At 37.6% G+C, this 14,454-nt stretch overlaps 1 protein-coding gene across 1 annotated transcript in view; it reads right to left on the bottom strand.

The window, feature by feature from the left end:
- The window catches only part of exoc4 (exocyst complex component 4), a 198,521-nt gene that overhangs the window by 114,422 nt on the left and 69,645 nt on the right, over positions 1–14,454 (bottom strand). The window contains exon 10 of the mRNA XM_065289682.2: positions 4,756–4,852. Within this exon, the coding sequence (XP_065145754.1) occupies positions 4,756–4,852 (97 nt within the window). The remainder of the gene's footprint in view (positions 1–4,755; positions 4,853–14,454) is intronic.

Genomic DNA, 14,454 nt, shown 5'->3' with positions numbered 1-14,454 from the left:
TAACAGCCATTATACCTGGTATGTATACATTTTACTTTGATAGGATAAAAACTGTTTTTTTTTTTTTAAATCATACTTTAATCATAACTCTTTAATTTGTCCTTCTCTTTAACATAGCCAAATATTAATTATGGTTGCTACCTGTATTTGTGGTCACACGGCTACAAATCTGTATGGTTGCCTAGATAAAGGGGGTGGGTCAACTTACCCACTGGCTCACTTTGCCCCACTCTCCCCTACTTGGTATTGAGAAACGGGCATTGTTTATCGAAGCCGGAGCGCGAGCTACAAACTACAGAGCGAGTGCGCGGGTGTACAATGGTGAAAGAGCAACACACGATGTAAATAACTAAACCAGTGCTCGCAGTACAGACACTTATATTTTAGCGTACTGCGTACCTTCACTTTCTTTTGCGTGCCACCACTTCTCATGTTGCTGGTACTTTGCCTTAAAGAGTCAAAGGGCGTTTCTATGTGGCGCTGCGCAGACAGTTCGGCAACTAAGACATCAAAGTACCGCGAGAGCAAGTCGAAATGTTACAAATGGTCCGACTTTACCTTTGCTCTCGCGGTACTCTGATGTCATACGCCGACCAGTCAGCGCCGCACCATTTAAAGTCGAACACACAAAGCGTCAAGGCAGGGCCGCTGGAAGTCATTTTGAACAGGGGGTGCTGTGAATTTTTTTAACCAAAAAACCTATGAGCCTATAGGCCTATTTAAAATACATTTTAAAAATAAATACATTGAGATGTACTACTTTATTGTCATATACACTTCAGGGCACACAGCCAGGGTCTGAAACACAGACATCATCAGTTCTCAGATGAATATGCGCTATTAATCAGAAGCAAAAATACTTATCCCAGGGGGAATTACTTTCGTTACAATTTACATACAACATATAATATTATAACAACATATAATATTAATTAAACTTCACAGTTTTCAATGTCCATGCGGACGAACATATTTTACTTTCGTTTTTAAGTTAAGATCACACGTCGATTAACAGATGTAAAATATTCTCACATTAACATACCTAGTATATTTTTATATAGATCTTTTTTTACTAAATAGTACTATTACTGTCTTTTTTAAACATATAAATAATTCATAATTTGAACAAAAATAATAATGGGTTTAGTTCTGATATTGTATACTTTTATAAAGAAAAACATGGTGTATAATTACATTTTTAGAATAGGCTTTATATAAGGTTTGTACTGTAAAAATACTTTATTTGTTACAAACAAAAGATAAAGAATTTACAAACGTGTGGAGAGCCATTTCAGCACTTGGACAGCGAAATGTTTTTTTTAAAAGCATTACTTAAAATGTTTTCTCATCTCACCATATCTACAGGTGCAGAGTCATTATATACAATAAATCCGTTGGGTAGCATTTAAAAAAAAAACATTTAAAAGTAGATGCATTTGTTTAAAGCAAAGCATTTATTTACTTAGCTACAGATGAAGCAGCTCTTTGCGCCTTCTAACGTCTCATAATTGGTCATCATTTATGTCCAAGAGACTCAATAATAATCTGTTACATTTTAATCCTTTAATTTTTCATATTAAAAAGCGTTTTTGTGCTGCTGCGCATCCATGTAATAAACAAACCCGCGTTGTCATTCCGTTGATACGCATATTATCAACGCGCTCTTTACTCGAACAGAAAAAACTCGCCTTGCGAATTGCGCCGGTTGTATAATAGAGATTCCAATGTCTCTCATGAGCTAGAGGACTAATATCCAGGAAGTTCAGTATTTCTGTGTGGGCATGCATCAGGGAAAGGTGTGTGAGTCTTTTCTGGGTCATGGTGCTGCATACCAATGTCTTCAAAAGATGCAAGGCGGAGAAAGTGCGCTCGGATGAGGCCACGGATAGGCACAGTAATGAAATTAAAATCCAAAATACACGTAATAACCTACGTGTGTCAAAAATAATTTCCTAAAATATTCATAAGTAATATATCAATTGTGCAAAATATTTTAACCTAAAAAAAATATATTTCTCGCCTTCCCGCGACCATGCGTCAAGGTCTGGAGGAAAATGATACCTGCCCGGATCCCACGCACGCATCTGCAGTTTTACAAAACCAGTATTCATTAGATTTTAAGAACTTTTTTGCCACTTTTAAAACTGTAAAACTAAATAAAAAAGATATCATATGCCGAATAAGCATGTAAGCATATGTTTTCTTGTTCGCTCCACGCAACACGGGTTTAAACGCCGTTTTTTTCTAAAGAATAATGTTTACACTTTATTGGTGGTGGTTGAGAATAATTTATATTGCTTGCAGAATAATGTATATTGCATTTTAGCGCAATATAAATGTATCATATTGTTATTCTTAAATTAAAGAATACTAATATATTTTTTACAACATTTTTAACTTTAAAACATACATATAAAGATGCTTTGTACAATAGCTTTGCTTCTGACAACAATTTTCTGTAATAAATCAGTAAATGAATCACAAAATGTGTTGAAAGTGGCGAATAAAATGCTTGTCAATTCAAACAAAGGTGTATAAAACCGCTTTAATTAACAATAACTAAACTGTGCTCTTTTGCATACCTCTACTTTTCTCATGTCTTTCTTTATACCACCTTTATCTTTTTAAAATCTTGCCACTTTTAGAAATAATTTGTTTGCATTTTTTGTATACTGCACACTTTATTTGCATCAACTATACCCATAATAACATTTTCTACGTTTTTCTTTCAATAAGGAAATCTGTTTATTGTTATGAATAACGGCTGAAAGGATTAAAAAAAATCATAACACTGACTGCCTATATGCGCAAGAAAGGTATTATTAAAGTTTTAAATATGTAAAACTAAATAAAGATATCATATGCCCATGTTTTCTTGTTCGCTCTGCGTGGGTTTAAACGCTATTTTTCTAAAGAATATTTTTTTAACTTTATTGGTGGTGGTTGAGAAGAATTCCTCTTTCCATATGTATAGCATTTTAGCGCAATATACATGTATTGTTCTTAATATATTAAGAACAATAATACTAATATATTTTTACAACATTTTTAACTTTAAAACATGTATTTTTATACCACATGAATCTCTTTAAAATATTAATACTTTTAGAAAAACGGACATAATTATTAATATTATAAACAAACAATGAAACGGTGTCAAAATTCGACAACACAAATAATTAAGATATTCATTGTAAATAGAGTTAAGGGTATTAGGCTCACACTAAATTCTTTGTTGCACTTAGTATAAATGCCCATTGCACGTACAGTCATCTTAATATATGTATGCGCTGTTATGCTGGCAAGAAGGGGTTGACGTCACTTTGCTGTTTTAATAGAAATATTAAATATTCAGCAATGCCCTTATTAACTTCTGGAAACAACCGCAATGACAACGCATATAAAAATGTAGTTTTTTATGCGCCACCTGGTGGATTTTCTGTGAAGCGAAACACATTAAGGGAAAAGGGAAAGTAGCCCCCCCGAAAACACTTGCAGAATTCTGCGTGACTCCGCGAGACGATTTGGCGAATGCCGCGGGAGAAAACGCGCGTTTTTAAAGGCCACATCTGTAGTGTTATAAGTCTCCTTCACACATACAGTTTTTATTAGTAATGTACTGGTTAATTCCAGGTAACAGGTTACCTGTGAATAGAACCTTTACAGAAAATCGGTGCTACCAATTTACCAGTAAGAGAAGTTGTAAGATTACCCGTAATTTACTGGTAAGCGTTATGTGTGAACAAAAAATATAGATTACCGACATTTAGAACGGACGACGTCAAACCATGCTGACAGCTTTGAGACAATCATAACATTTTGATACAGATGACGCGTTTACCCCCGCACTGTTTACGGACGTTTCCACAAACACACGCTGATTAAAAGTCAAGCACACTTGAAGTTAACAGCCACTAAAGTTGTTGAAAACAAGTTAACATCTATTTGCCGAAGTGCCGACAAGATTGTGAAGTGTTGTTTAAGACGCAATGTTGTTTGGTCATGAGCAATTTCGTGACCGTCAGCGTTTGCCAGAGACGTGAAAACAACAAAATACGGACCGTGAATATGAAGTCATAACCCGCTATTGTTTAGCCGGCCGTGCTATACAGGTAACTTCCGCTTTCTCGTAGTTTCCCGGTATTTTGATACTGATGCGTGAAATGATCACGTCAATGCATGTATGAACAGCACATTTTTGAGTTTACTGGTAAATTAATTCTGGTAAATTCATGGCAATTTACCGAAATGACTGCGTGAAAGAGACTATAGTGATGTAAAATTGTCATACCATTTCATCTCTAGTTTGTACTTTGTTTACACTTGATTCATGCTTTGTGATCGTGTCACTACTTTTGCACTTCAATGCTGCTTCTGCCACCTTATGACAATGGATTTACACTTCGAATTAGGTAGTCTGTCATCAATGACAGCTCATTGGATGAAAAACGCCCTTAATTTTCCATAATTTTTTATACCGTCATGAATATCATTACCGCAATTTTTTGTTTAAATATCATGATATAATGTTGAGGCTGTATTGTCCACCCATACTGCCTATATACATGGCGAGAACCGGTTTATCTAAACACAAGTGTATTTACACAAATGTTCATCTACATTTTCAGGATTTGGCATCTCCAATTTACTTTGAGAGTACCCAGAGGAAAATCCATGCTGACAAATGATCCACTGTGCCACCCCGCAGCTTTACAAAGTTGTTCGGCTGATGTAAAGTTTGAGAAGAGGACTTACTTGAGCAATGGCTGAAAGATGACAGTGATGTTTCTCGCTCCTGGTTTACACAGAAACTTGGTTTCTCCTCCCTCAATCAGATTATCATCAGCTCCACCTAGACAGAAAGACACAAAAAACACTTGAGACTTTTCAGTTTCGTAAAGATTTTTTGTCAAGTTTACTGAAATGATGGGTGCAACATGTGCTTAGTATTAACTGCATTTAATAGTTTTTAATACAACTCCATTTGATAATACAAATCCAAAGATTAACAGACCAAATTGTGTAGGGACACGTAACGATTAATCGCGATTAATCTATAGCAGAATAAAAGTTTTTGTATACATCGTGTCAACTGTGTATAATATAACTTTGTATAGATAAATGCACACACATACATACATATATATATTTAGGAAATGTGTATATACATTTGTATATTTATGTATAATTTACACTATACATAAAGATACTTAATATATAAATATATTTTTGTTTTTAAACTTATACATGCATGTGTGCATATTTATATATACATAATTATTACAGTTCACACACATATGATGTAAACAAAAACTTTTATTCTGCTATAGATTAATCGCGATTAATCGTTATGCATCCCTAAAATTGTGTTTATGTTGTGTAGAGTTTAGGTTGACTTCAAAGTCACAAACCAGAACAGATCAGATCAAGATACCCCCCAATCTCCCTCTGCTCCTCGCCCTCTGTGCAGTCCTGCGCTAACAGGGTTAATAAGAAAATCCTGGCTGTGTAAGTCTCTCATCACGAGGCAGGACCCGAAAAATGAAGTGAGTTCCAATCCTTATTAGCTCCACTCATCCACAAGTAATCAATATAATTGACAGCAAGAGAATCAAGTCTCCCATCAATAAGACCCTCGGTGGACACAGGGTGTCTGCGTGTGTGTGTCCTCATGGGTCGGTGAATGTAAGCACCACCTCGGCGGCCCACTGGCATCTTACTTGCTCCGTGACAATGTTATTCATTAAAATTTCACAGTCCTTTGAGATTGCCGCCGGAGAAACCTCTGTAACCGCGTAGCGCAATCTTGACAAACGGCAATGAGCAGAACAGAGAGAGACACGCGCGTACACATCACACACAAGCCCTCAGTAGAGAATCGCTTTAATTGCTTTTATCAGTCAGTTGTTACGTGAGATTTCTTGCCCAGGGGATAGAAAATAAGTCTGGACCGAGAAACACAAATATCAACGGTGGATGATTCCCGAGATGCTCTTGTTGGAATTTAGTGAAGTGAATGGGTGTGATGGTAAGATTGATTTAGAGTTTGATATTGGTTTATGGTTTACAGATGATAATCTATTAAAGGAGACATTTCACAAGACTTTTTAAGAAGTTAAATAAATCTTTGGTGTTCCCAGAGTACATAAGTGAAGTCCTCTTCAAAATACCACATAGATAGTTTATTATATCATGTTAAAATTGCCACTTTGTAGGTGTGAGCAAAAATGTGTCCTTTTAAATGCAAATGAGCTGATCTATGCACTAAATGGCAGTGCCGTAGTTGGATTAAGGGGCGGAATTATCCCCTTCTGACATCACAAGGGGAGCCAATTTTCAATTACCTATTTTTTCACATGCTTGCAGAGAACTAAAATACTGGGTTGATCTTTTTCACATTTTCTAGGTTGATAGATGCAATGTGGGCCAAATTGTAGCACTTAAACATGAAAAACCCAAATTTACATGATATGTCCCCTTTAAGAAGTATAACTGAAATTCGACGTATGCATGTTGTCATCAATTCATCTTCCCTGCACTTTGAGGAAAAAATCTACTTGACTTTTAACAGATTCTGGTAACACAGCGGACTTCTGAATGGCCTGAGGCCGGGATTAAGCAGATTTGAAGTGAAAGTATTTGATATACGTATAAAACGTGCCGAGTTTTGATGAAGGTGGCGTATAGATTTATGTTTACACCTATAAAACTTAATTTAAATTAGTAACAAGGAATTCTGGGACTGCATCAGTGTTGTTTTCGTCAACGATGACGATAGCGAAATGATTTCGTTGACGCACCTATTTTTTATGACGCTAACGCGACGATGACTAGCTAAAAATGTCTCTAAGGTGGTAAAAACATGACGAGACGCTTTCGAGTTTTCTTTGACGAGACAGAACGAAAATGATTATAAGTCTGACGTTCACAATTCATGTAATTTCTGCCAATTTTGCGTGAAATCTGTCTGTTTTTAGCTAAAAAGTATCTGCAGTACTGCCGCTTCCTATCCTTATTTTGGGTCAACACAGTCTGACTCACGCCCACCACCCGGCTGCCGCCATGCCGCGCACCAGATTTCACAAAACAACAACAACACACCTGCGGCTGTGGTGAGTTTGAAGGACCGTGGCGTTTCTCAACTTTATAAGCGAGGTTTCAGCGTAATACACAAACTCAACATGAGGGTATACACTCAGGCTCCACTTTTTTGTTATGCATGCGCAGAAGGCACACCGACTAAAACAACGGCAAGCCCTCAGGGACAACCTTAATGCACATTTTAATAGTATTAAATACACCACACTTTTAAACCTAAATTAATTTGTTAGACAAATACTTTTTTTTACAAAAATTGACTTAAACTTGACTAAAACCTTTTTGCACTTTTGTTGACTAAAACTTGACTAAAACCTTTTTGTGTTTTCGTCGACTAAACCTTGACTAAAACCTTTTTGTGTTTTTGTCGACTAAAACTTGACTTAAACTATCAAGTTTATAAGTGACTAAAATGTGACTAAAACTAAAAAGCATTTCATCCAAAAGACTAAGACAATTGCTGCGTCTGATACCGCCTACTTCATACTATATAGTACGCGAAATACAGTAGGCGAGGCGAGTAGTATGTCCGAATACATAGTATTTTGAAAAACAGTATGCGAAAAGTACCCGGATGACCTACTACTTCCAGTTCGATTTTGCAGTGTGCATAAGATGGACACTTCACTATCCCATGATGCCCTGGCAGAGGAGTTATCCAACGAAGAAGAAGATCATGCGGCTGTTCTCACGCTGGAATGACATGACGTGATGACAACGTATGTCACGTGATGTAGTAACATGGCGGATGTAGTACGTCCGAATCTCATTCATACTACAAGGATTCATACTAGACAGTACCTACTGTTTTAACGGCAAGTAAGTAGGTACTTCATCTTATTCAGTACCTACTATACAGTATGCGGTTTCGGACGCAGCCTAATGCTGCCTTTAACCAAAGTATGTAACCGAAGTGAAGTACCTTCAAAGGTGCATACTTTTTAAATGAACCTTTGCAACAAGGACAACCCTTATAAAATGCCTCTATAGGCAGCTCACTAGGTGTTACAAAAAGAGTACTTCAGTTCATTGTTTTGATTGGCTAGAAGTGCTTTAAATGAGAAATGAATTCACCCTTCACTGGACTAAAAAAACCTCGGCACCTGTCCAGCACTCAAACACACCTCCTGCAGATGCTTGTGTCGTTTCCACCGCCCGACATTTCTCACGCAGACCGTTTTGATGAAAAGCACTTTCTCAATTCATTTTCTCATTACACCAGACAAGAGATTCTTCATCTTCTGAAAGCTTTTACTTTTGGAGTTTTTGGTTGTTTTTTTATCAAAGTTGCTCCTTCGGAAAAGGAAATAAACCTGGCTCTGTCTTGCCTGGTTTCTTCAATTCTTTCAGTTTCTCGCTCTCTCTCCATCTTTTTAATCTCTCTGCTGCTAATTCAATTAAAAGTCAATTATAGCTGCAAAACAGGAAAACACAGCTGCTCAAGCACACACTGCTCTCTACACTGAGCAAGAAACAGCAAGGAAAGTTTTGAGAACTACACAATAAAAATGCACTAAACAAAAATACCTAAAACAACTCCACAAAACAATGCCTGCTTGGACACTTAACAGAAGTGCTAAGTTTAAAAATAACCCTGATAGCCCTTTCAATAGATAATAAAAAAATTATGTTTGCAAATTATGACTACATATTGTTTAAAGGTGCACTGTGTAACTCTTATAAGGATCTCTTGACAGAAATGCAATATAATATACATAACTATATTATCAGTGGTGGATAAAACCTTACAAAATATAACTGTATTGTTTTTATAACCTTAAAATGAGCCGTTTTATCCACATATGGGTTTTCTTTAGGGATGCACCGAAATGAAAATTCTTGGCCGAAACCGAAAATGAGGAAACCAAGGCAGAAAATACGAAACCGAAATAAATTATTATGCCAATTATTAGTACAAATGCATGTATGGCTATCACTGTGTACTAACTTTACTAGGGGTGTGTGACAGATCACAAAACTCACGGTTCAGATCACATTACAGTTTTTGAGGCACGGATCGGATTATTTTTCAGATCAGCAAAAAGGGGGTGGGGAAAATCTAATAACAAATAAAGAAATTACAAACATTTATAAAAAAGAACAAAGCTGCACATTAAGAAGGGCTAACATTAGCATTAGGTACAGAAATCGAATTTAATGAGTCATAACACTGTCTTTATTGTATAAATTAAATATATTATTATTTTTAGAGCTATTTGTCTCTTTGTTAGACTTAAGTAGGTTAATTGAGGTTACTGTCTCTTTAAATAAGCAGAGACTGGTTTCTGACTGTAATCTATATACTTAAGACATAAACAAATGTTTTTATTAGAAAAAGAATACTTTGGAGATAATTTTGTTTATATGTGCCCTGTCAATAACAGAAAGATTTTACGTTCGCTTGTTTGCGTCTCAATCGTGTGTGCACTATTGAGGGCACTTAAACGCGTGCGCACACAGAAAACGAAGGCGAATCCCAAACAGCTCAGCATAAAAACGTTATGTTGTTTTTCATTGTTTTTTTTGGCACATGTATGTTAATGGACTAAACAGTATGAGACACATTTGCGCGACTCTCTCTAAAGTTTACACATCAAGAGTTCTGATCTTTGAAGGGCGTACTCACTGTGATGATCACGTCTGGACCGGACACAACCACATGTGCCTCTCTGCGTACTTTAGCGCCTTTTTGAGGTTAAATACATCCACGCCGCATACATGTTGCTTCAGACAAGCACGTGAAGGTCGCGGTTTCTTTTTGCGTCATCACAACATTTCGGCCGTATTGTTTCGGTGATAAAAGTCTTTCGGCCGAAAGCCGAAAATGCTCTTGATTTGAAAATTTGGAAAATTTTCGGTGGCCGAATATTCGGTGCATCCCTAGTTTTCTTACATGTTAAAGTCTACAATTCACGTACCCATGTTTCTACAGTAGCCCTAAACGGACAGAGCATTTTGTCTCTACGTTGTCTCAAATGATGACATGTTTGTCCTGTAAAGGCTACTATTGCTTCGAAAGGGAGGGGTGAGCTGTGAAATGAGCCGTTCATTGCAATTCACTCATCGCTAAAAATCTACACAGTGGATCTTTAATAAGCTTTCCTGCATACCATAGTTTTGTTTACATGTTAAATATAGCTTGCATAGTAGTTTCGTTTCCACTGTAAAGTTTACATAGTAGTTCCCTTTACACAGTGAAGTTCGCACGGTGCAGTTCGCACGCAAGTCCTGAAAAGTAAAGCAAAAAAATTTGATCGCCCCCTGAAGGTTAGCTGTAGTATAGGTCATTAATAGGGATGTAACGATATTTCGCAATACACACTATAATTTCAATCGCTCCAGAAAAACGCGATTATGCAATCGTATGATTCAATGCATAATCAGCCAAAGTCCGCATATTTATCCGGGGGCCGCATTTTTCAAATACGCACACTTTTGCCGCATAAATCACAGATTTCTGCCCGCAAAATATGCAGGCTTGCATGATTTCATAATCCCCAGATTTTTCTAGCAAAAAGTCACTTATATCTTAGCACAAAGTTGAAAAATGTTGCATTTACTTCACACAAGCGCAGCCATGCTGCAACTGCTGTAAACTGTTTTTACAAAGTTCTCGCAGTTTTTGGCAATTCCCGCAATTTTTGCAAGTTCACGCAATTTCATTGCATAAATATCCCGCATATTACATCGCAATTTTTAAGAAAATGTGCCGCAAGATCAAGGATTTTTGCCAGCAATAATCACAAAAAAATCCACGTTTTTCTGGAAGGGCTGTATAATACCAACCGCTATCGAATATGAATCGCGATGGCGATATTATGCACGTCTCTTTCATGTACTAAGTCCTTCGATCTAAAATCACAGTTTGAGTCGTTTATAACATGCATTTAAAAAAGCAACACCTGTCACATAGTCGTAATTACCTGTAAATGTTTGAAGAACAGATATATTTAAATATGTTTATACATTTCCTGGATCTGCCTGTGTTATGGTACTTCTTCTGCGGCCCATATTGAGTTTCTGCATGATAGCGCCATCTGGCTTTTGGATGAAGCGAGATTTCACCATAAGGGGTTGTGTACACCAAAACTTTTACGCCCGCGGCCGGCGAATGTTTTTAATTGATTCCAATGGAAACTCTGTGTTTTTCAAATAAGCAAGCAGCTAGCGGATTTTTTTCGCGCTGAAAACCGGCGCTCAGGGTTTTTTTCGCACTCAGCGCTGAGCGCCGAGAGTTGAAAAATATTAAAGGTATAGCGGAAGATTTTCCCGAATTATTTAAAAGAACCGCCCCTCGATATTTTTTAAAAAATGCTCCCGAGAGGGAACGCCTGTTAAACGCGTGCACGAGACAGAGAGAGAGCGTGCAGGAGCTCAGTTCTTCTCTTCGCTCTGTTTACAAGTTTCTGTCGGCATGTTTACTGTGTCTGTGCGGTTCGTGACTTGTGCCAGGGCTAGCATCGCAAATCATAGCTTACATCAACTTTTACCAGCAGTGATTTTAAATGGATTTCTTCAAATAGCATGACAAAATGTACCTTTCCAGTAGAAACTTCGCGTGGGAAGCCCAACCTGTCCTTTTAGCTCACGCCAGCGTGTGAAATAGTCTCCCATAAACATCTGGTCTTGTTTCTTTATTTATAGTCCTTTCTCTTCTTGTCATACAATTCGTAGACACTTTTTCTCTTGTGACCCTCAAGACATTTTGAAAAAAAACAGTGAGAACGCGACCTTCAATGAATGGTTGAAACCGTAGCACAACACACATACACGTGAAAGTGCGCATGTGGAGAAAGCGAACTTAGAGGCGAGCACGTGCGACGGTTATACGTCAACATATAATCAGAATGATTGACATCTGGGATGACCAATAACAGTGGTGATCCACCCGGAAAACGAAAATCTTCCGCTATACCTTTAAACTTTGAGTGAAATCTCCGCTTGTCAATGTCAGTTCTCACACGGCCGTCCAATTACAGTGGAGGAGGGGCGGGACATTACCACAGCAACCACCCGCCTGGCAAAACAGCTGGCATTCGGCTTCCTCAAGGCGTTTTCAGCCGCGTTTAAAAGTTTTGGTGTGTCCAGCCCATAATTCATTAAGAAGCATAGATGTAGCAGAATCAGACGATGTATCGTTACATCCCTAGTCATAAACCCCACCCTCTTCATGTAAATAAAAGGGACGTGAGCCAAACTTAAAAATTTGGATTATACTAAAAAAAAATTCATTTCTCATCATAATAATGTACTTTTAAGTGTTTCAAGTTAACTTTCAGTTGGATATGTTATTAGATGCTATTAAAGAAAGGCGGGACGCGTTGATTTGCGTGTTTGTGAGTCGAACAGGGAAATCCGCAGCTCCACCTCAAGATCATTACTGCACAGACTTTGTATCCAAATGAAGTCAATTTTTTTTATATTTTTTCCCTCATTTTTTATACAATGAAAGTCTATAAAGACACATTGTCCATCTTTTTACAGTCTATGTTCCATTTCCACAAAGTTTACATTGTAACGTTTTTGTACATGGCCCTTTACAACCATAAACATAATCTGATACATTCTATTAAATATGAACAATGATCCAGAAGAAACAGCAAAACAATCTTTCAGTGGTTTAACAGTTTACATTAAAAAATAAACAAATGTAAGCAAAATTACAACAAGATAGCTAGTCCCGTTGTTTTGCTATTGTGCTTCTCCATCTGTTGGCGGGTATTATTATGCCCAAGCGCGTCTTTTGATAATCTATGTGAGCGTAAGAGCATGCGAGTGTGTATTAGACGTGTTAGACTCTGGCCCCCTGTGCCTGCGACTAATGCTGGAGGTGTGGGTTTACATCAAATTTACATTTATGTTCTCAGCTGTTACCAAAGCTACTTACAAGAAAGTGCTCATATTGTGCAAGTCAGTCACAGTGAGTCTGTGAAGAGTGTGTGTGTGTGTGTGTGTGTGTGTCATGTCAGTCCCCATGTAATCAAGGCAGTCAGTGATTTAGTGAAATTGCATTAGCTACACTTTCGTGGGTTTGATTAGAAATTGTTTGATCTGAGATGTACTCCATCCCGGGCCGGATCTACAGCACAAAAACGTGTTGTGACTTCACTAACACCAGCCGTCCCGATGGATCTATCCGTGCGTGCGTGCGTGATAGTATGGCGGTAGCAAAGTTATTGAAGAACAAATGCACGTCAATGTGTGAGGTCATGCAAGCAGTCTGCAATGTGTGTTTGACCACATAAACATCAAGAGATTTGTGATCACTCATTTACAATGAGGGTCAATATTGGAGGAATAGTGTTTGTGTAATCCAAACAGTCATCTCTGACCCAGTCACCGTGTGTGTGGCTACTTCACAAGCAAAATCAATCCCACTGCAGTATGACACAGATCTGCGGCAGACATGTTTAACAGGTCCACAAAAACACATTGCACCAAAATAACACTATTATTTGATAAACTAATTTTGCTTTTTCTGTCATTTTGCTATTAATTTGTAAATGTTTTTAATTGTCGCTGTAATTATTAGGGTGAATTCCAAAAACATTTTGGCAGCCCTGAAGAGCATTGTGAAAAGGGAACATATTTTTGAATGTCCAATGCATTTCAGCTTTGCTTTTAACGTCTACTTGTGCTACTTTTAGTTTTAGTTGCTCTCTAATGAAATGACATATGTACATTTTAAAGGGGAAATATCATGAAAATCTGACTTTTTTCATGTTTAAGTGCTATAATTGGGTCCCCAGTGCTATTATTAACCTACAAAATGTGAAAAAGATACAAGCCCAGTAACTTAGTTTTGGTTAACCATTCTCTGCAAGCAAAAAAAGAGGTTGAAATTTGGCTCCCCTTGTGATGTCAGAAGGGGATAATATTGCCCCTTAATCTGCACTATCCAATCACTGCCATTTAGTGCAGAGATCAACTCATTTGCATTTAATAGGATGAAATATTAGGACATCTGTGTTATTATTGGAACAAAACACTTTGTGATGTTTTAAGACATCTTGGGCCCTATTTTAACGATCTGAAGCGCAAAGCGCAAGTGACTTTGTGGGCGGATCTTGGGCGCTGTTGCTATTTTCTCGGCGGGAGAAATAACTCTTGCGGCAGGCGCAAATCAATAAGGGGTTGGTCTGAAGTAGGTTCATTATTCATAGGTGTGGTTTGGGCATAACGTCAAATAAACCAATAAGAACGTCATCCAACATTCCCTTTAAACGCAAGTGCGCAAGTTCCATGGCGGTTGCTATTATTATGACGGATTTACCAGGCGCACGCCAGGAGCGGTTCACAGCCGAGGAGACCGACGTTCTTGTAAGAGCAGTCAAAGACAGAGAAGTTGTTTTGTAT

This window comes from Paramisgurnus dabryanus, chromosome 1, assembly GCF_030506205.2.
Source record: "Paramisgurnus dabryanus chromosome 1, PD_genome_1.1, whole genome shotgun sequence".
Classification (NCBI taxonomy): Eukaryota; Metazoa; Chordata; class Actinopteri; order Cypriniformes; family Cobitidae; genus Paramisgurnus; species Paramisgurnus dabryanus.
The sequence above is the reverse complement of the archived record's forward strand: the minus strand, read 5'-3'. Positions and strand labels throughout refer to the sequence as shown.